This window comes from Myotis brandtii, unplaced genomic scaffold, assembly GCF_000412655.1.
Source record: "Myotis brandtii unplaced genomic scaffold, ASM41265v1 scaffold176, whole genome shotgun sequence".
NCBI lineage: Eukaryota > Metazoa > Chordata > Mammalia > Chiroptera > Vespertilionidae > Myotis > Myotis brandtii.
In genome coordinates this window covers 4,076,348-4,095,893 of record NW_005356519.1, presented here as the reverse complement: position 1 = coordinate 4,095,893, position 19,546 = coordinate 4,076,348, and the positions used below count along the sequence as shown (strand labels likewise).

Below are 19,546 nucleotides of genomic sequence, written 5' to 3'. Positions count from 1 at the left end.
GAGGGCTGCCGGGCTGCCAGAGGGATGTCTGACTGCCATCCTGGGCCCGATCCCCCAGGGAGCAGGCCTAAGTCAGCAGGTAGACATCCTCCGAGGGGTCCCAGACTGCAAGAGGGCATAGGCTGGACTGAGGGACCCCCCGAGTGCACAAATTTTTGTGCGCCGGGCCTCTAGTATAATAATAATAAAATCACTCCTTATCATTTGTTTAAAGGCTTTTCTGATTGATTGTAATTTCCCTGAGGGCTTTTTTATTCCTGCCTATTTGCTTTTTCAATGTTTTATAAAACAATGCTACGGTTAATTTGTACAGTCGGGAATAAAGAAAGTGAAGATTAGTTGGGGGAGGTGAGTGATGCGTGATATAGGCAGCCAGGGTCTGTAGGAAGCTAGAATTTGTTCTGGAAGGGACAGACAGAAGAAAATAATTTTGAAGAAATCATTCAAAAATAAAACTGCTCACAAATAGTTCCCATTTTTCAACATGACAATAAGGTTGATCCCATGTTGGTACACTTCACCCTTAGTGCTGGAAATAACAGGAGATGTCCCTCCAGGGAAGACCCAGAAATAACAGAATTAGCAGGTAACACGACCATAATGGGATGTGGAAGAAAGCGGTGGGGCCTTGAGCTATTTGATGAAGTCTCCCATTTCTCCATCCCAGCAATGTTTGTTTAATGTTCCGAATGACATTGAGGGAGGTTTGTGGTTGGTGGTGAGAAGTGATACACGTTCCTGTGTGTTGCTGTCATTATTTTACACACTAGATTTACAGCTTTATAAGTAGCACTTATATGGAGCTTTAAGAAATTTAACAGAAAAATGTTATTATCATATAAAGGAACTAGCAATTTTCAATTTGAGGATGGAACCTGGGCTGAAAATGTATCTTTATTTGACAGGTATTTCTGGAAATGCAGTGTAAATTCACAACATAACAAGGTTTCAGCATCCATGCTTAAGAGAACAAATTTTAAGAACACCCTCTCTTAAGTGCTAAAAATAGTTGGATTGCTAAAAGTTTTTCATATTAATACTTTAATCAAGTCCCTTTATTCATTCTTCTAAATTATTATTTTGTGTTTCTTACTTTTCTTCAATGCCAAAAAATAATTAATGAATCTTTAGTTACAACTCAGCCTTATCTGGTCCTATTTTCATATACATAAATCTTTAGTGTAGTCAAGAGTCCGGGAAAGGCTGCAATGAAGGACAACATGGCACAAACCAAAGGTATGGAAACTAAGAGTATAGAAACTTTAATCTTATGAGAGCCACACAAGCTATGGTGTAATTGTAACTTTAAATTATCTCTGAAAAAAGTTTATGTTCTTCCAAGTAAACAGTTGAAATATTAAACAAAGTGTTGATTTTTTTAAACAAAATTGCATCCTCTATTATTTTCCCCACTATAGGAGTATAACTGGTTTGATTATATAACACATCAAATAGAGCAGTGTTACTGTTTACATTACTGCCAGTATCTCTATTTGTAACAAATGGATGTCAAAATAGTTTCCTTTATAAGCTTGGTTAGTCTCACTGACTTCTGGGCAAGTCTGTCCCACCATCAGCATGGTTTCTCCTGTTCACAGGAACATGAGCACCTACTGCTAAAGTGTGAAGCACTATAGAAATATAAGTGCTACCGTGTCACAGGTAGGCTCACTAAGAACTTGCTTGCAAAAATAGTGGGGTGATGGTGAAAATATTATTTGGCCTACTAGAAACCAAATTACACCCTAATTTTTTTTCTATTATGCTTATTTCCACTTAATTAGTTGCCTTAATAAACTAGCATAGTCTAGTTAGGGCAAAATGCTCCTAAATAAATAAATACCTGAAAATTTTCATCTCTCATTTTTATCTAGTTTTACATTTGACCATTAATAAATTAAACCTGATATTTTTTTCTGATTCTGTTACTCCAGTTTTTCATTATTTTTTCCAAACGTTTATTAGTGTCTACGGTCTTGATATTAAAAAGTCAAAATGTTCTGTAGAATTTTACCTGTAATAATTAGATGTTGTTTAATGTGTCAGTGCAGCTACGCTGTTATATGCTGATGATATATATCAATTCCTAGAGAAATCATGTCACCATAACTGCCAGAGTAAGTTTCAAATCACTAATAATTGTCATAATTTTATTTAACATTTCTATAATTGTAACTGTATTTCAAGCCAAGAGAAGTAAAGAACTCTCTGGGTTCCCCCTTGTTAAGTGGACTAATCCCATTCATATGGGCATAACCTTCATGATATAATTACCTCCCAAAAGCCCCACCTCTTAATACCATCACCGTGGGAGTTGAGATGTCAACATACAAATTTGGGGAGACACAAAGATTCAGCCCAATGCTCCATGATTAACATTAGGCTTCCAAAGTCACTACAATCATTGGCATTTCCAGGCAGTTACATGAAGATTGAAAAGAAGTAGAGGACAAGAAATTTACTTTTATGCAAATCATGAAGAATTTGTATACCTCACTCTGCACATGGCCTCTTTCAAATGTAAGGAACACTAGAAAATATAGTCTTGAGAAAGTCAGTCTCTTTTATAAATAAGAGACAAATGGATTTTAGAGGGGAACAACTAGAAGTCTTCTATGGCCCAAACTCTAATCATGCAAACATGCATGAATACCCTTCTTCTCATTAAACAAACAAGCAAACAAAAAAAGATTCCTACCTTCTATCCAGCAGAGAAAATCCAAGCTCAGTTCAAATATCTACAACCAGCTCAAAATATAGAATCTCTGGAAAATATGCAGACCTCTACAATGGGTCTTGATGTGGTTTTTTGAAGTGTGGTGGCCTAAATAATAAGTTATATTTCCTTCCCTCTCCCCCTTACAAAATGCCCAATGTAAAGCGGTGGAAAAGGAGCAACAGAAACTTTTGGGGAAATACTGAAGGTTCCATAGGAAATAACAATTACAGAATATTGCCACGCTGAGATTAAACGACACCTAAGCAACAGCATTGAAATAAGTTTTCTGATTAATGCATCTGGCAGCCTGGGTTCTCTTTTCTGAAATTTTTTTCAAGATTTACTGGCAGGTTCTTCCTCATCTTAATGGATACATGGCCTTATCCTTGGCTGTATGTGAATCGGGTAAAGAAGAGCAATGTCCTCGCTGGGGACTTCACAGTTTTCGCAGCATGCTTCCTCTGGTGCATGTTAGGGGACCTGAGGATTGTTCTAGGGCTCATAGTCTAATGGGAAGTTGTGAGGGCATCTCTGGGCAACACTCATTATTTATTGCTATTAGAAAGAGAAACCATTTACTTATCTAAGCCCATTAAGCCCCACATTTCTAAACCCACTCCCATTTTAAATGATAAAATTAACACATAAATCAGGCAGAGATGACTGCCCTTAGTCACGTGCAATTCACTTTTGTTTCCTCTAGAAAAATGACTCATTCCGATTTGAGCATACACCTTTTGTAAACCTTCCTAAAAGTAGCAAGGGTTACTAACAGGATTTGTTCAGTTTTTTTCCCCCCATAGTGCAAAGTATACACAAGCTTATAGGCTTACGGCCAAGTTTTCTCTGGCAATGGCATTACAATCACCATCAGCTTTCTATTCTACAGTACTTTTTCCTTGCATTCTTCACCCTCCAATTAAGTTAACGCCTCATGTTTGGTGATTTTAATGGCAATTCCACACTTCTACATACTGATTTCAATATTTAACTAAATTGTTATAACAATGAGGTTTAATATTCAGTAAGGTAGGCAGTGGTTTAGACTAAGTCTGTTCCAGAGTGATCAGTTGCAGTGGTTCTCAACCTTCCTAATGCCGCGACCCTTTAATACAGTTCCTCATGTTGTGGTGACCCCCAACCATAAAATTATTTTCGTTGCTACTTCATAACTGTAATTTTGCTACTGTTATGAATCGTAATGTAAATATATGATATGCTATATGTGTTTTCCGATGGTCGCGACCCACAGGTTGAGAACCGCTGAGTTAGAGACAAGTTCCTCCTATATTTCATTCCATGACTTCCTTAGTCGTTCCCTTTATTTTCACGGTAGATGTTAGATCATCACTTTGAATGCATTCTACCAACTGAGGAGGTGATGGTGCACAAGTCCAAGATGAGGAGCTTGTTCTTAAATTAGAAATGGCCCCAAAGTTGCCCCCATCTCTCCTGTGCATATCCCATGACTTAGTCACAAGGGCACATCTACCTGCAAGGGTGGTTGGGGAGTGTATTTTTTGTCAATGTAAGTTACTCTCCTATAGAAGAAATGGGGAGTAGTATTTGGATGAGCAAAGGTATTGATGCTGAGAGGGTTCATTATGATTATTTTCCATGATTTTGCATTACCCATTACTTCACAAATATCTTACATGTTCCACTTTCCCCTTTTTAGACTTCTGAGAGTTCACATTCCCTCTTGGTGTGTATGTATAATGTATGATAGGTAATAACTGTCACTACTCTTCTTTTACCCCCTCTCTTATCTTCATCAGTTAAAGTTGGAATCTAGTGAGAAACATAGTAATGCTACATGATAGCTTTGGGGGGCTACTGGCCTTCATATAACACACTTTGGGAAACATAATCAGGCTTTCTCATAGAAAAATTATTGATTGTGAGGAAGGCAGGGAGAAGCTTCTAACAATGCCCTCATTTTTCTCTTCACCCCTATAAATGAGAATGCTGCTTTTCAAAGCATAGTATTCTTAGGGCTGCCACTTCTTGATTATCCAGGGAATCAATGTAACAATTCTCAGGAATTTGCTACACATTTATAAGTGTTCTCAATTGGGTTGCATCATTCTTATTAAGATAAGCATATAGGGGAAAATGGGGGATATCTGTAATAGTGTCAACAATAAAATAAAAAATATAAGCGTGTGAAAGAAGAGATAAACATCCAGCCACCAGCCAATGGCCTTAGGTTTCTACAATCTGAAACCATTCGAAAGATGGGAAGAAGACCATAGTGCCATACATTTTTCCTAGATAGTTTGCATATAACTATCCTGAGCAATGAAGGCTGGGCTAGGTAATCTTTTCATTGGCACTTGCCTCCCAGAAGATAAAAATGGCCAAACTTCTGTCTCTCTCTTCAATATATCGACTTTTCCTTTTTTGCTTCTCTTCACTTACTATCAATGAAATCTCAAGTTTCTAATAAAATGAGACCTATGAGATTGCCTTAAGGGAAAGGACAGCCACATAATTAGAGGCTTTTCTTCCTTCCACCCTAACCCTTTGTCGTCTATCACCCACACTCAGCTCTTACATAATTTTTTTTTGATATAAAGTCATTTCTTTGCCACATTTTTGTATACTAAAAGGAAATTAGTAATCTTATGGTAATTTATAAATTCATAAATAAGATTTAGGCAGAAGACTTTAAATGAAGGAGCTTGAGGTTAAAATACAGTGTATCATAAATATTAATAGATCCCTAAGTAAATCAAAATATGCATTCACTATCCAAACACTAAGCTCAATTAAAATAACATCCACTTTTTGTATATTATTTTTAAAAAGTATAACTTGGTTACATTAGGCTACTCATGTAAATGGTGGCTAATCTTCCTATGAGCAATATGATCGATTATCCCATAAATATTTATTGAGCAGCTATCATATGCCAGGCATTGTAGACCAATCATCCTGGAAACAATAAGAGCAAGTGAACTAAGGAGAGAACAAATCCTATGCCAGGGAGCTGTTACATTCTACACGTGGGAAACAGCCAAATAAGGGAATAAACAAAAGTGTGTTTGTTAGTTATATAATATGTACATTAGTGACTTGATAGATAGTAAGGTGAACAAAGCAAGGTAAGGATGGGTGAATGCTAGTTTAGATAGATTAGTGAGAGAAACCTCTTGTAAATGACATTTGAGTGGATTCTGAAAGAATAAGAAAAGAGATGGCTGCATGTTTAGGAAAAGTGTGTTCAGGTGGTGGGAATAGCTAATGAAAAGGTGCTGAGACGGTAATGTGTTTGTTATATTCAGGAAGTAGCTAGGAGGCCAACTTGCCCTATGCAGAGTGAACCAAGGGGAAGTGGGAGAGGTCTATGTGTGCAAAATAAGATTTTTAAATTTTTCCTAAAGGACTAAGGAAGCTATTGTCTTTTAAAAGAGAACTAATATGATCTAATTTACTTCTATGAGAATGACTTTGGCCCTAGCTGGTTTGGCTTGGTGGATGAAGTGTTGGCCTGCGGACTGAAGGGTCCCAGGTTCGATTCCCATCAAGGGCACATTCCTGGGTTGCAGCCTTGATCCCTGGTGGGGGGCATGCAGGAAGCAGCCTATCAATGGTTCTCTCTCATCATTGATGTTTCTATCTCTCTCACCCTCTCACTTCCTCTCTGAAATCAATAAAAATATATGAGGGGGGAAAAAGAATTCCTTTGACTGCTATGCAGAAAATTGAAACAGAGGAAGCAGGGCACAGAGACCAGTTATACTGTATTTGTTTATGTGAAAGTTGGTGAAAATAATCATAGTCATAGCTGTGGAGATGTTTAGAAATGTTTAAATTATGGATATATTTTGCAAAAAGTGAAAGAATTTGCTGATGGATTAGACATTAGAAGTGAGAGAAAAGGAGAAGACTCCACAGCTTTCAGCAAGAATAACACTAATTAAGGTGTCATTTATAAAGATGGAAAGCATTCGAAAAGCGCAAGTCTGAATGGAAAATAATATTTTTTAAAAAATTTATTGATCTTAGAGATGAGAGAGAGAGAAAGAGAGAAAGAGAGAGAGAGAGAGAGAGACATCTATCAGTTGCCTCTCAAACATGTCCTAACAAGGAATTGAACCCACAACCGTGCCCTGACCAGAATTGAACCCACCACCTTTTGGTGATGCTGAGCCACACCAGCCAAGGAAAATTTTTATATTTGGATGTGTTAAGTTTGACATCCAAATGGAAATATGCAGAAGGCAACTGGATATATGAGACCAGAGTGGAGGGGAGGTGCTAAAGCTGGACATATAATTTGGAAATCATCAGAGTAGAGATGGTTTAAAGACATAGGAACAGATAAGGTTGCCTAGAGAGTATCAATAGCAAAACAATCCTAATAACTGAGCTCCAGTAGTCTTCAGGATTAAGTGGCTGGGAAATAGAGAGTACCAGTAGAGAAGAATGAGGAAATGGAGTGAGCTAAGGAGATCCAGGAGAGAACATCTCAGTAGCAATTGAAGTGTTTGAAGGAGCAGAAAATGATCAATTGTGTTAAATGTGCTAACACAAAATGAGGAGCAAGTCTTGACCATTGGATTTGAAAATGGCAAGATATTGGCAAAAGCTGTTTCAGTGGAGAAAATAGCCTGACTGGAATGTCTTCAAAAGCATGTGAAAGGAGAGGCAGTGAAAAAGAGTGAATGAAGTCACATCTTTTCAAGCAGTTTTGATATAAAGAGAAAAAGATAATCACTAGAAGGAGATCTCGGGGTGAGGGAAGGTTTTTGAGGATGGGAGATATATAAAATGCTTGGAGGCTAATAGGGACGGTGCCTTAGTGGGGGAAACTTGCTGTAGGACGAACTGATGACAATTGTGGTGGGGGAAGACTTTAAGTAACTTCAGTAAGAAACGGAGGAAGAACTCCTTTTTTCTCAGTTACTGAAATGTAGACACATCTACCAAAATGCTAAGTAAAAAGAAACAGCTTATATATTTGAGAACTGCATGAACATGCCATGGAAGGGCTAAAGAGGAGTATAAATATAATTTCAGTTTTTGGAAGTGAAGATGAAATTGATGCAACTTTTTAGGATAACAGCATTAAAAGGCATACACTGTTGACCAGATTGTCACCTTATACAGCACCTTTTCTTAGAAATATACCTTTTATAACTCTCCTCTTGACAAATTTTGAAGAGTACACTTGTATTTTAGGGGAAATTTGATTTATAAATTGAAAGAAGTACTGAGGTGGCATGAGAAAATCATAGCACTCCTTGTCAGTAACCTGTTATTTTTCTTCCTATTTCTTTAGAATTCTGTTTTATGCCTACAGGTTATTGGGATACTACTTGAGCACACATTTGCTTTCAAATCCCATCTGAGTTTCTGGGTTGATCCCTCCTGATTACAGTAACATTGATTGCTGTCTAAATCTGTTGCAGTGTGCCTGAATACTATGACTACGGTCATGGAGTAAGTGAGGATGCCTATGACAGCTACGGTAAGACCTTTTCTTTACTAAAACTGTGAAATCAGAACATTCATCAGTCACTGACAACTCAGAAATTACTTCTATCTTTCTCGCCCCAGTTTTTACAGAAGTCCAGACTCAGTTGATTTATGTAATTCCAGGGTGAGATTTGACATACAGAACCAGTGCCAGAAAATTGGACAGATCAATTTCGATCAATATTTCAAAAGCAATTATTCACAATCATAGATCATTTTCAACAGCAACAATAAGTATATCTGAACAGTGTCTTATAAGTTTCACTGTGTCCATTGTCTGACTCATTGATTTGACAATAATCATGTGTCTTTCCTGTTTTCAGAAAGATCATCAGAGTAATACACAATTGAAATATTTAAAAACTTTTAAGGGCAGATATTGTAGCTTTCAAGTTATTTTCTATAGTGTGTGTTATTCTTAAAATTGCCAGATAATGCTTGGCTCATGAGAATTAATACTCAATAAATATATTAGCCTATAAAATTAATTTTAAAAAATACATTGCTTAATTAAAATACATAACACTTAGAATTAATTGTAATTCAATTCAGTAAGATTTTACTGAGTGCCTATGAAGTGTATAAATATAGTACATCACTTTAAAGGGTAGTTACTGGTTTCTTAAAAGACGTCTACAGCCACAACAGTTGACCAACTTGAAAAACATTCATTTAAGGGTTTCCAGGCCCAGATTTTTATTAATATAATGCCAATGCCACTCCGTTCCCACTTATGGGAAACAATAAAGGAGACAATACATGTTCCTCATGTGGGGCTCCACATGATGAAGGTGTAGCCCTGCATTAGGATGGCATTTGGGTGGTCCCGACATCAGGAGGAATTACACTCTACCTGGACCCACAGTCACCAAACTGACTAATTTCTCTCAGTGGAATATCACTAGGCTGAGCTCAAAAATAGGAGTAGAAAGGTAAACCAATATTACAATTGCCATTCATAAGCTGATTACTTATATATTTTTTCTCATGTATTGCTTTATAATAAATTGTAATATTAAGTATTTTTTATCTCCACTTAATAATGAGGAAACTGAACCACAGAGGTTAAGTCAACTTCTGTTTTTATATTCTCATCAATGATTAGAACGCTATTAATTAATTGCTGCAACCACACACAGGGTACCTAATGTAGTTCTGTGCTAAGCAACGCATAATGAGGATTAGAGGCCATGGAGATAATCATTATGCATTATATGTGTATCTATAAACCAATCCCCATTATTACCCTGCAGGGTACACACTCACATTGTCATCTGCATGTTACAAATGAGGAACTAAGGCTTAGGCCATGCAGTAACCTGCCTCAGTTAAACAATCAGCAAAAGACGTAGCAAGAATGTGAACTCAAGTTGGTCTCATTTTTGTTTCTGTTGTCGGGAGTTGGGGCAGAGTTCTATGGACTGTGGGGGAAAGAGAACAGGATCTGGTACTTTAAACTTGAATTTGCTCTAAAGAAAAGATATTCAGCTTAGTGAGATCTTATCTAAATCTTGCCAAATGCTGTCCTACTAATCTAAGGGCATGAAGATTTTCTACAGTATTTCACAGGAAAAAAATAAAGAATTAGTAAACAATGAGCACCAGACTGAGAGAGATAAGGATATTCTTCAAAACAACTTAAACATATTTTCAGAAATTATTTCACAGAAATAATAGTTGATGGACACCTTTGCATAGGTCCAGCCCAGTTGGTGAGCTACCATAGAAAGTACAGCTTTAATTTTGTTCTCTATATTCTTCCCTCATTGGAAAGAGGGATCAAAGGCATCATCTGGTCTTTATTAAGAACAACAATATCCCCAACCCAGGCCTTCTCCAAAGCCACATGCCTGGGCCAGCCAGGCTGAGCTGAGAGATTGCCCAACACCCCAGGGTTGCCCCGCCCAATACTGCAGCATTCTCTGAATTCAACACAGCAATAAGTGTATCTCCATTGTTCCAGCACATTCTTAATCAAATGGGAATCAAGCCTCTTATCTTGTAAGATTAGTTACTGAGGATGATAGATGAATAGGACACAATAGGGGCCTTTTTTAAATTCATTCAACTTTAGTGCACATAAGTATTAACAGGCTCTAGGAATATGATGGTGTACAAGATAGACTTTGTCCCTCCCTGGGTTCTACTGTCTGTCTACTGTTGAGAAACATGGCTACATTAAAAAAAATGGTGCCATTTTTTAAACTGTGTGATGCAAGAGTTCTACAGAAGGTCAGAGAACTTTACTCTTGAATATTTATTTAATGGGTAACACATGTAAGCCATTGTGCTTAATCCTGGGCATACTGCGGTGAACAATCTCTTGCAGTTGCATGCTAATGAGAAGACATTATTTGCGCATCACTTTTTAAAAATGAAATTTCATTTGCAAAAGCACAGTTACTAGTTTTTACACTTGTCACATCAACCTGAGAAAAATCACACCTATGAGCTTTACTTTACAGCTTTGCATGGCGGGGATGGAGTTGATGATATATGACTGGGTAGTTGGTAATGAGATGAGATTTCTTTTCTTTTTTTTTAAATGTATTTTATTGATTTTTTACAGAGAGGAAGGGAGAGGGATAGAGAGTTAGAAACATCAATGAGAGAGAAACATCGATCAGCTGCCTCCTGCACACCCCCTAGTGGGGATGTGCCTGCAACCAAGGTACATTCCCTTGACCAGAATCGAACCTGGGACCCTTGAGTCTACAGGCCGATGCTCTATCCACTGAGGCAAACCCGTTAGGGCAAGAGATGAGATTTCTAATTCCAAATTCTTTACATTTTTTTTATTAAATTGATTGGGGTGATATTAGTTAATTAAATTATGTACGTTTCAAATGCTCACTTCTGTTATACATCATCTGTAAATTGCATTGTGTGGCTACCACCCAAAGTCATATCTCCTTCCATCACCAGGATGAGATTTCTAATTCCAAATTCTTTACATTTTTTTTTATTAAATTGATTGGGGTGATGTTAGTTAATTAAATTATGTACGTTTCAAATATTCACTTCTGTTATACATCATCTGTAAATTGCATTGTATGGCTACCACCCAAAGTCATATCTCCTTCCATCACCAAATACTTGCCCCCCTTTATCCTTTATAGGCTAACACCATCTAAGGCAGCAGTTCTCAACCTGTGGGTTGCGACCCCTTTGGTGGTTGAACGACCCTTTCACAGGGGTCTCCTAGACCATCCTGCATATCAGATATTTACATTATGATTCATAACAGTAGCAACATTACAGTTATGAAGTAGCAACAAAAATAATTTTATGGTTGGGTCACAACATGAGGAACTGTATTTAAAGGGCCAGAAGGTTGAGAACCACTGACTAAGGCACTAGGGAAAAGTGTGTGAATACAAACTATTGCTTCTCAGACCTAATGGAAATTCAGGAGCCACAGGCAGGAGATCAGAGCTTACCTCTGTAAAGGATTGGGCTTACATTGTTTTTGGTGGGTTTCTTTTGTTGTTGGTTTTTGTTTTTTTGTTGTTTTTGCTGAGGAATGAGGCTGCTCACAAGCCAGGATTCCAGCCTCCCTGGTTCAACCCATCCCCCAAAATCCTCTGGGCTCACTGTGGTCCATCTGTGGTAAATACTGGGCAACAGAGTAGGGTTCAGGGAGCTCTGAACAAAAGTGTCTAAGTTTTAAATGATGCAGATGTATACTCATTTTATTTTATAAGAGTTATTTTTGCCACAGGTGTTTAGAAATCTAAGCAGATACAGAAGTCTGACTAACCTAAACATAAGTTATTTATTTTCTTACTGTAAAACTAATACAGTATAGAAAATTTAGGTCAAAAAAGAAGGAAATTTAAATCACCCTAAATTACACTACTATATTTATTTATTCTTTACTTTTGGTTATACATTTTACCAATTTTTAATCATCATGATACATATTTTATTTTAAAAGAGTACACAACTTAGACTACTTTAGAAAAATTCCTTTAAGAATTTTCTATCCTAATATATTTCTATCACTTTCTTTTTAATCTTCACCCAAGGATATTTTCTCCATTGATTTCTAGAGTGGGAGGTAGGGGGAAGGGGAGGGGGAGAGGGGGAGAGGAAGAGAGAGAGAAAGAGAGAGAGAGAGAGAGAGAGAGAGAGAGAAAGAAAGAAACATTGAGGGAGACACAGTGATTGGTTGCCTCCCACACATGCCCCTACCGGCCAAGGTATATACATGCCCTTGACCAGAATAGAACCTAAGACACTTTGGTCTGCTTTAAACACTAAGCAAAACTGACCTCTTATTTTGTACCAATACAAAATACAGAGTTTAAAATATGTTCACATGTACTATCAGAATTAACTATTAATATGTTCAGTTGCAAAGGAATAGTCCCTTCTTTTATGTAACCAAGAAACAAAGAAAATACTTACATGTCAATCCATGTGGTCATGAGATTTAAATTTGATAACTTTCATACTCTCATATCCTACGTACATCGACAATAGTAAAAGGACCAGGTCAAACGACAAGAAAAAGTAAGTCCTCAGCATCATAACCTTGAAACCTAATTAAATTAATACACATTATGTGCACTCAGCTTTTGGTATTAAGTATTATGTAGAGTGAGATTTAAGTACGGAATACTGGCTGTTCATCCTATGCTACCCAAATAGGCAGAAGAAAAAAAATTTAAATATGTATGTGGAACAGTGATTTAAGGATCCACTTATGTCATATATAGATTGATGTTGCTTAGTTATTTTTCTATAACTCACATATTAACTAGTATCCACTTATAAATCATCTTTAATAAACTCTGAACAATCTTTAACATCAATAACATTTATTCCCAAATGTAAATCTTGCATTTCCATTTACTTGTTCACTTTCATTCTGAATAATTTCTAACATTTGGACTGTATAATGGGTATGAATATTATATCTCAATGGAATGTCTGTATTTTTATAAAATCATAACCCCAAATCTCAGTTTCCCAGCAATACCATGGATTCAAACAGTATGTGGGGCGGCTCAGGTCAGTTGCTGCAAACTCCCTCCTCTCCCTCAAGCTGGCAGAAAGAACTGTGGGGCAAGCTGAGGTAGGGGCAAAGGAAGGAGGAATGCTGTCCGGGATAATTGTGTCCTGCACTCAGAAGACTCACAGATGTATCTATCGCTCATTCAGGATCTCTTACAAATCTCAAACTCGCGAGCCACAGTTTGCCGACCACTGCTAGGAAATGGCCTTAAATAAACCAGTAGAAAAATCCAGTCATTCACTTTGAATCTTTATACATTGTGTTGTGTGCATCACCAGAGGAAGTAGTATTTGTCTTTTTGGGGCCTATGATTCATACTGAAAGAACAAATATGTCAACTTCCAAAAAAAGCAAGTATCATTTGGGGCTTCAAAGCAATTAAATTATTCAAGATATTTGAAGAAATGTAATATTAAATAGTATACTATTTTTCTTATAGCAATGTAAATATAAATGTTTAAATATTAGGATGAAAATAAATATGATTATTATTTATTATATTATTTAATGTGTTAATATTTGTTAAACATTTCATTACTATTTACGAACATTTAATTAATGTTACATAATTATTTAATTAACACTTAAAATATTAAAATACCGGTAACTTGAATTTGTTTTAGGAAGCTGAATAGTTGACTTATAGGAATTGCAAATCAGTTTCTGCATTTTAAAAATATTTCCTAATTTATGATTCATCACAGTTGTTTTGGATAAGTCTAATTAGGTCATAATTCAGTAAGAGAGCATTTTAAATACAGTACATAGATCAGCTTGGCTAAGCAATGCTCCACATAAGAAACACCCTCTAAATTCTCCTGGAGACTGACAGCTAAGAACGGACAGCAATAGTCTCTTCTCGGAGAAAAGAGCTGTTTATTAAAATGTATTTAATGTGTGAGCTGAAGAGCCAATTATGCATCCATTCTTTAGTGGCATTTTAGATGACAGCTGTGTGGAACCAAGGAGGATAATATTAATACACTGTCTTAAAATCAATGAAAGCAAAAAGAATTTTTGTGTCGGATTCTAGGACATTTGAGTGCCTCACTTCAAGTCAATTGCAGAACATGAATGTATTAATTTTGTGCTGAGAAACTGGAATGATTATTCTCCCGGCGTGAAAATAAGCCCTACATTAATTAATCTGTAAAACAGCAAAGGAAAATGAAGCTAACAGGCCATCATGCCAGCCATGTGACTCCAGAACAAAGACTGTCTCTTTTCAACAGTAAATAGAAATACAACGTTGAGGAAATGTGCTTTTACAAATGAAGCTGAGTTTTCTTAATATGGGCAAGATTTTATCGTTTTAAAAACTAATAGAAACAATATATTTTTCTTAGGATTTATAAATATTGAAGTTGTTACATCATAAGCTATTGAAAACAATACTATGATTTATTCTATTTGATTTTAATATAGGTTGTTGAATTTTACTTTTAACTGAAAGACGAATGATATTGCATTTTTAAACTCAGTTGTAAAATTAACTTTAAAAATTTAATTTTCTGTTTCTTACTATCTCTGAGGTTCCCATGAGGTGGATATCCAATCCAACTTGTCTTGATAATAAATGCAGATTATGTTGCCTAGGCAAGGAACCATCTAAAAGAGCAATGTGCCATACCACTACTTCATTGCTTGCATTGCTAATTTTGTTAACTGTTTCAGTTATGTTTTGAATTGTGCACTCCTAAATTCAGCAGTTTCAGGCAAAACTGGAACATGCTTGTCAGTATTTTAGATCAGAGATTTTTTTTTACCTTAATTACACAATTAAGAATCACCTGGTGAATATTGAAAAAATACCAAAGTCCAATTACCACCTCAGATCAGCTATATCATAATCTTTGAGAATGAGAACTGGGTATTAGTTTTAAAGATTCCTAGGTGATCCTACTGCAAACTAAGGTTCAGAGTAAGTTTTAAATAGATGCATGCATGAGAGCGGGATGAAAAATAGCCTATGAACTTAATATGAATGTGCCATTCATTTGCATTATTGGAGGTCATACCTACGTTATATGCAGACCACTTTTAGAAAATTTGGTATTTTGTAAGTAAACATTGTGGCCTAGAACCTGGCATTTTAAGTTAAACATTTAAAAGAACTATACAGTGAGGTAATGGAAATAGAATTTAGTCCCTTTTTTGAACAATTGTGTGTTGGACAGTTAAATCTCAGACTTGACTTTGTCTAAAATGTGCCCAACGGATAGAAAGTCCACAAAAAAAATTAGAGTCCACATGCATCTAACAACTCTCATGTTGAGACAATAAAACTAGCCACAGGAATGTTTATTTTTATCACTTTCTCTCCTGCTGAGTTCATGGTGCAATCATTTTAACTGAGGGGGAGGGGAGAGTTGAGAGATCTATTGTCAGAATCTTGGGGTGAACAAATAATGTACAAAAAGTATATTCAACATGGTATAGATTTATATTTAGAATGTTGAAAAAAAGGAACCGGTTTTAAAACACAAAGTACAGAATACAAAATACAAAGCTAGGAAATCACTGTCTTGCCCTCTTGGAAATACACCAGCTATGAAAGTATATATCCAGGAGATATGACTCCTTAGGAAGTCTTCACATAATTTCCAGAGTTTGAGGAGATTTTGTGTTTATTGAAAGAGGTCATGGATTTTTAAAAAGAAACATTGTTTGAAATAAATATAATACACCTCATTTATCATATATGTCATTATTTATTGAATGACTCAGTAGGAACTGCTGAAACTACGCCAGCTGAAAATATAACTATTATTATTGATGATTTATAATCAGTGTGTTTTTGTATTAAACAAATGACTTACATAACCATACTGGTAACTTGTCAAAACTTTAGCTCAGTTGGTAACAAAATATGCCAGTAAAAAACAAAACAAAACCTAGACTAGATAGGTCAGTCTCTCTGGAGAAAGATCTCAGAAGCCTCTTTATACTCAGCAGAGTGCAGTAGCAGCCAACAGACAGATAGTCCAGGAGGCTTTTGGAAGTTCTGTCAGAGATTGGTGTTGTTATGGGCAAAGAGCTAAGATTCGGGCTGCTGAGAAGACTGGGGAGAGCAAACAAGAGACCGGGTGAGCGGGTGTTTCATAAGTTAAGGGCACATGTCTGCACGAAACTGCCTTTCACATCACAACCAATCACAGTCCGGGAGACCCCAGGCCATCCTTCCTTCTAACCAGCTGCCTACAAATTTGGCAGTTCCTACTACCCCATCAGGTTTGATAATTTGCCAGGACGACTCATGTAACTAAGTAAAGCGCTACACTACAAATCACAGTTTCATTATAGCAAAAGGATAGAAAGCAGAACCAGGCAAAGGGAGAGACACAAAAGGCAAGGTCTGGAGAGTCCCAAACGTGAAGCTTTTGAAATTTTCAGGGCTGCATTATTCTCCAGGCAGCCTGATGTTTAACAACAACGTATTGCCAACCGGGGAAACTCATTTAAGCGTCGGTGTTCAGAATGTTGTTATGGTTTCATTGTGTAGGGATGATTGACTGAACCATCTCAATATCTATCCTCCTCTCCTCCCCTCCCCAGGTTGGGCTGATATCCCACGGACAAAGCCCACCCCCTAAGCCCATGGTTGGTCTTTCTGGCAGGACCAGCCCCCATCCTGAGTCATCTCATTTGCATCAACTATCAGGTGTGGTCAGAGGGATCCACCATGGATCCAGTTGCTCCAAGAAACTCTAGGGTTTAGAAGTCAACTCACAGTAGTGAGGGACAAAGGTTAGCCAAAATATTTTGTGACACAGGTGGTAAGAAGAGAGCACCGACCTAGGAAAGGTGACATGTAGGCAGGTTGGAACAGAATCCCAGAGATTTAGAACTGGTCAAACAGCCAGTTTAACATTTCTCTGAGCTTAAAGCCTGATTTTTTTTTCTACCTCCCATGTGTTGGTCTGAGAATACACTGGGCTCATTTCTGTTCTCAAACATAGAAAGGAGGGACTTAGGGAGAGTAAGACAATCAAATAACTACAAATGCATTCTCTTCATCTGTGAAGCTTTGCCACCAAGCCTGCCTTCTCCAGTGAATTAAAGACATTATTGGAGTTCTTGGAGAAGAGAATTATTATTTTATATCACCATTTTTATTCCTTCTTCCATTCTTTCTCATAAAGTCAGTGGCTGAATTCTGTAGGCTTTTCATTGATTCTGGATTTTATTTGGCAATAATAAAAGTAGTTTTTAAATCAAGCAGACAAACTTCTATGTTGTATTCAATTATTATTCACTATTTTTTTCTGTACCTTCCATTTTGGAAATCCCTTCTCTAGCTGGCATCTCTGTCTCCTTTTTACTGAGATGAGATCTTAATTCCAGTCTAAGAAGATAGATATTTATTTAAATTTGAGAACTACTGGCCTGCATTACTCAACAGCTTCAAGGTATTAATTATATAGCAGAGTCAAGAATAAAATATAAATTTAAATTTTAAGTACATATGTCAGTCATTAATACATGGTAATTAGAAATTAAATGGTACAAATAGAGTCAGTTTATTATTAAATATAATAATCTGTAAAATGTGTAAGGTAAGGATTAAAACTGAGTAAGGAATTTAAAAATACCACCACCATGACCAAAGGGAAAGAGTCTTATACTAATCACAACATATTTCACTTACAGTGATTTTTAACATTCCAAATCATGGTAGCCTTGCCTAGGAAGCTAATAAAAATCACCCACTGAAAGCTAAACTACTTGGAATGCCATTCTTCGTGCAATTTTTTTACCCTCCTGGAGTTCGTAATCAGAAACAGCAGTAATTCAAACAACCTAGGCTTAACACTAAAGATAAAATTGTAGACCATACTATGATCTGGAAATTAGGTATATGCATGAAGTAAACTTGGTGGTATTAAACAAGGGTGAGTAAATAAATGGAGATAGGTTAAGAAAAATGGCTCTAAGATTTCCATACCAAAACTGAAAAAAGAAACTGGGTTTAATTCCTAGGTTAAAAATTCAAGCCATGGCCACAGACCCACATTACACTAAACCAAAGTAAAGTTAATAGAGAAATACCAAGCATCAATTAGTCCATGGGTGTGTTTCAAAATTTTACCCTCAAAAATTTTAATAATTTTCCTCATAATAGATTATTCATATATTTATCAACTGTATTCTTGAAGTTACCCATTCATATTTGCAATATGTAGCACATTTTAAACATTTATATTTGTTGTTTATGTAAAGTTTGAACTTTGGAGTTAGTTGTTATTTCTTTCTTTCATGGTTAAAATGACCAAATGGAAACATCTACTTTCAAAAGCCACTTAGGAATTTCATATATAGACTTCTTCAAAGATTAAATGGATGTGGCTGCTTTTGAAGAGAATTTTAGTATTTAGGACAACTTCCTCAATAGCAAGAGAGGGTCCTCTTCAAAAGTTCCAAAAACCCAGCCCATCTCTAGTTTATAAGATCCCTACCAGAAGTCATTATCTTTCTTAAGACGAATCAAAAAAGCTAATCCATAAACATTTACTAATTGTTAAGGAAAATAAAAAATTTTTCAATACATTAAGTAAAGTGAAATCATGCATTTGCCAAAATTTAATGGGTATCTAAAATCTTAAATGGGTTTGTTCTCCTGGTTCCATCTCCTAATTGACTCTGAGTCTATTTCTTTGCAAAAATAAGATGACTTTCCTTTTGAGAAATATATTTTAAAATTTTAACTTTACCAACAACACTCCTTGTATTTCCAGACCCAATAATTTTTTCAATGAATATGATAGAATACTTGTACTTTAAGAGATCATTGTAGTCATCAACTCCAATTATCTAGAATGAAATCAGGGTCAGCTCAAGCTAGGCCTAGCATGGAATTTCTTGCTAAGGGATTTGAGTTTGATCTTGAATGTGCTATAAGAGCAATTGAACAGGCCTAATCAATTGTATTTGGTAATGTACCTCTAGCTCAAAGGTAGAGAAGAGTAGAGAGTATATATACCTACACATACACACAAACATACACGCATAAACACATACATATACACAGTATGGAATATATATAAAACATATATATGATATCAATTAATTAAATATATAATAGTAATTAATATACAATTTTTTATACACTGAGTGGCCAGATTATTATGATCAGTCAGATTATTATGACCACCCCCATCAGTACTTCGTTGGGCCACCTTTTGCCTTCAATACTGTGGCGATTCTTCTTGGCATTGACTCCACGAGATGTTGAAAGGTGATGCGAGGAATCTGACACCATGCCTGATGAATAGCACTGTCCAGTTCTGTGAGATTTGATGGTTGTGGAACCAGCTGCCTGATGG

General features: G+C 36.3%; 1 protein-coding gene across 10 annotated transcripts in view; it reads left to right on the top strand.

Annotated features, from left to right (window-relative positions):
* KHDRBS2 (KH domain containing, RNA binding, signal transduction associated 2) overlaps positions 1–19,546 on the top strand; it is a 561,259-nt gene that overhangs the window by 483,773 nt on the left and 57,940 nt on the right. For all 10 annotated transcript variants that reach the window (XR_001361536.1, XR_001361530.1, XR_001361531.1 and 7 more), the window contains exon 8: positions 8,137–8,195. Coding sequence is in view for 3 of the 10 variants with exons in the window: in XM_014537318.1 (XP_014392804.1) it covers positions 8,137–8,195 (59 nt within the window). In the remaining 7 variants the exon portion in view is untranslated. The remainder of the gene's footprint in view (positions 1–8,136; positions 8,196–19,546) is intronic.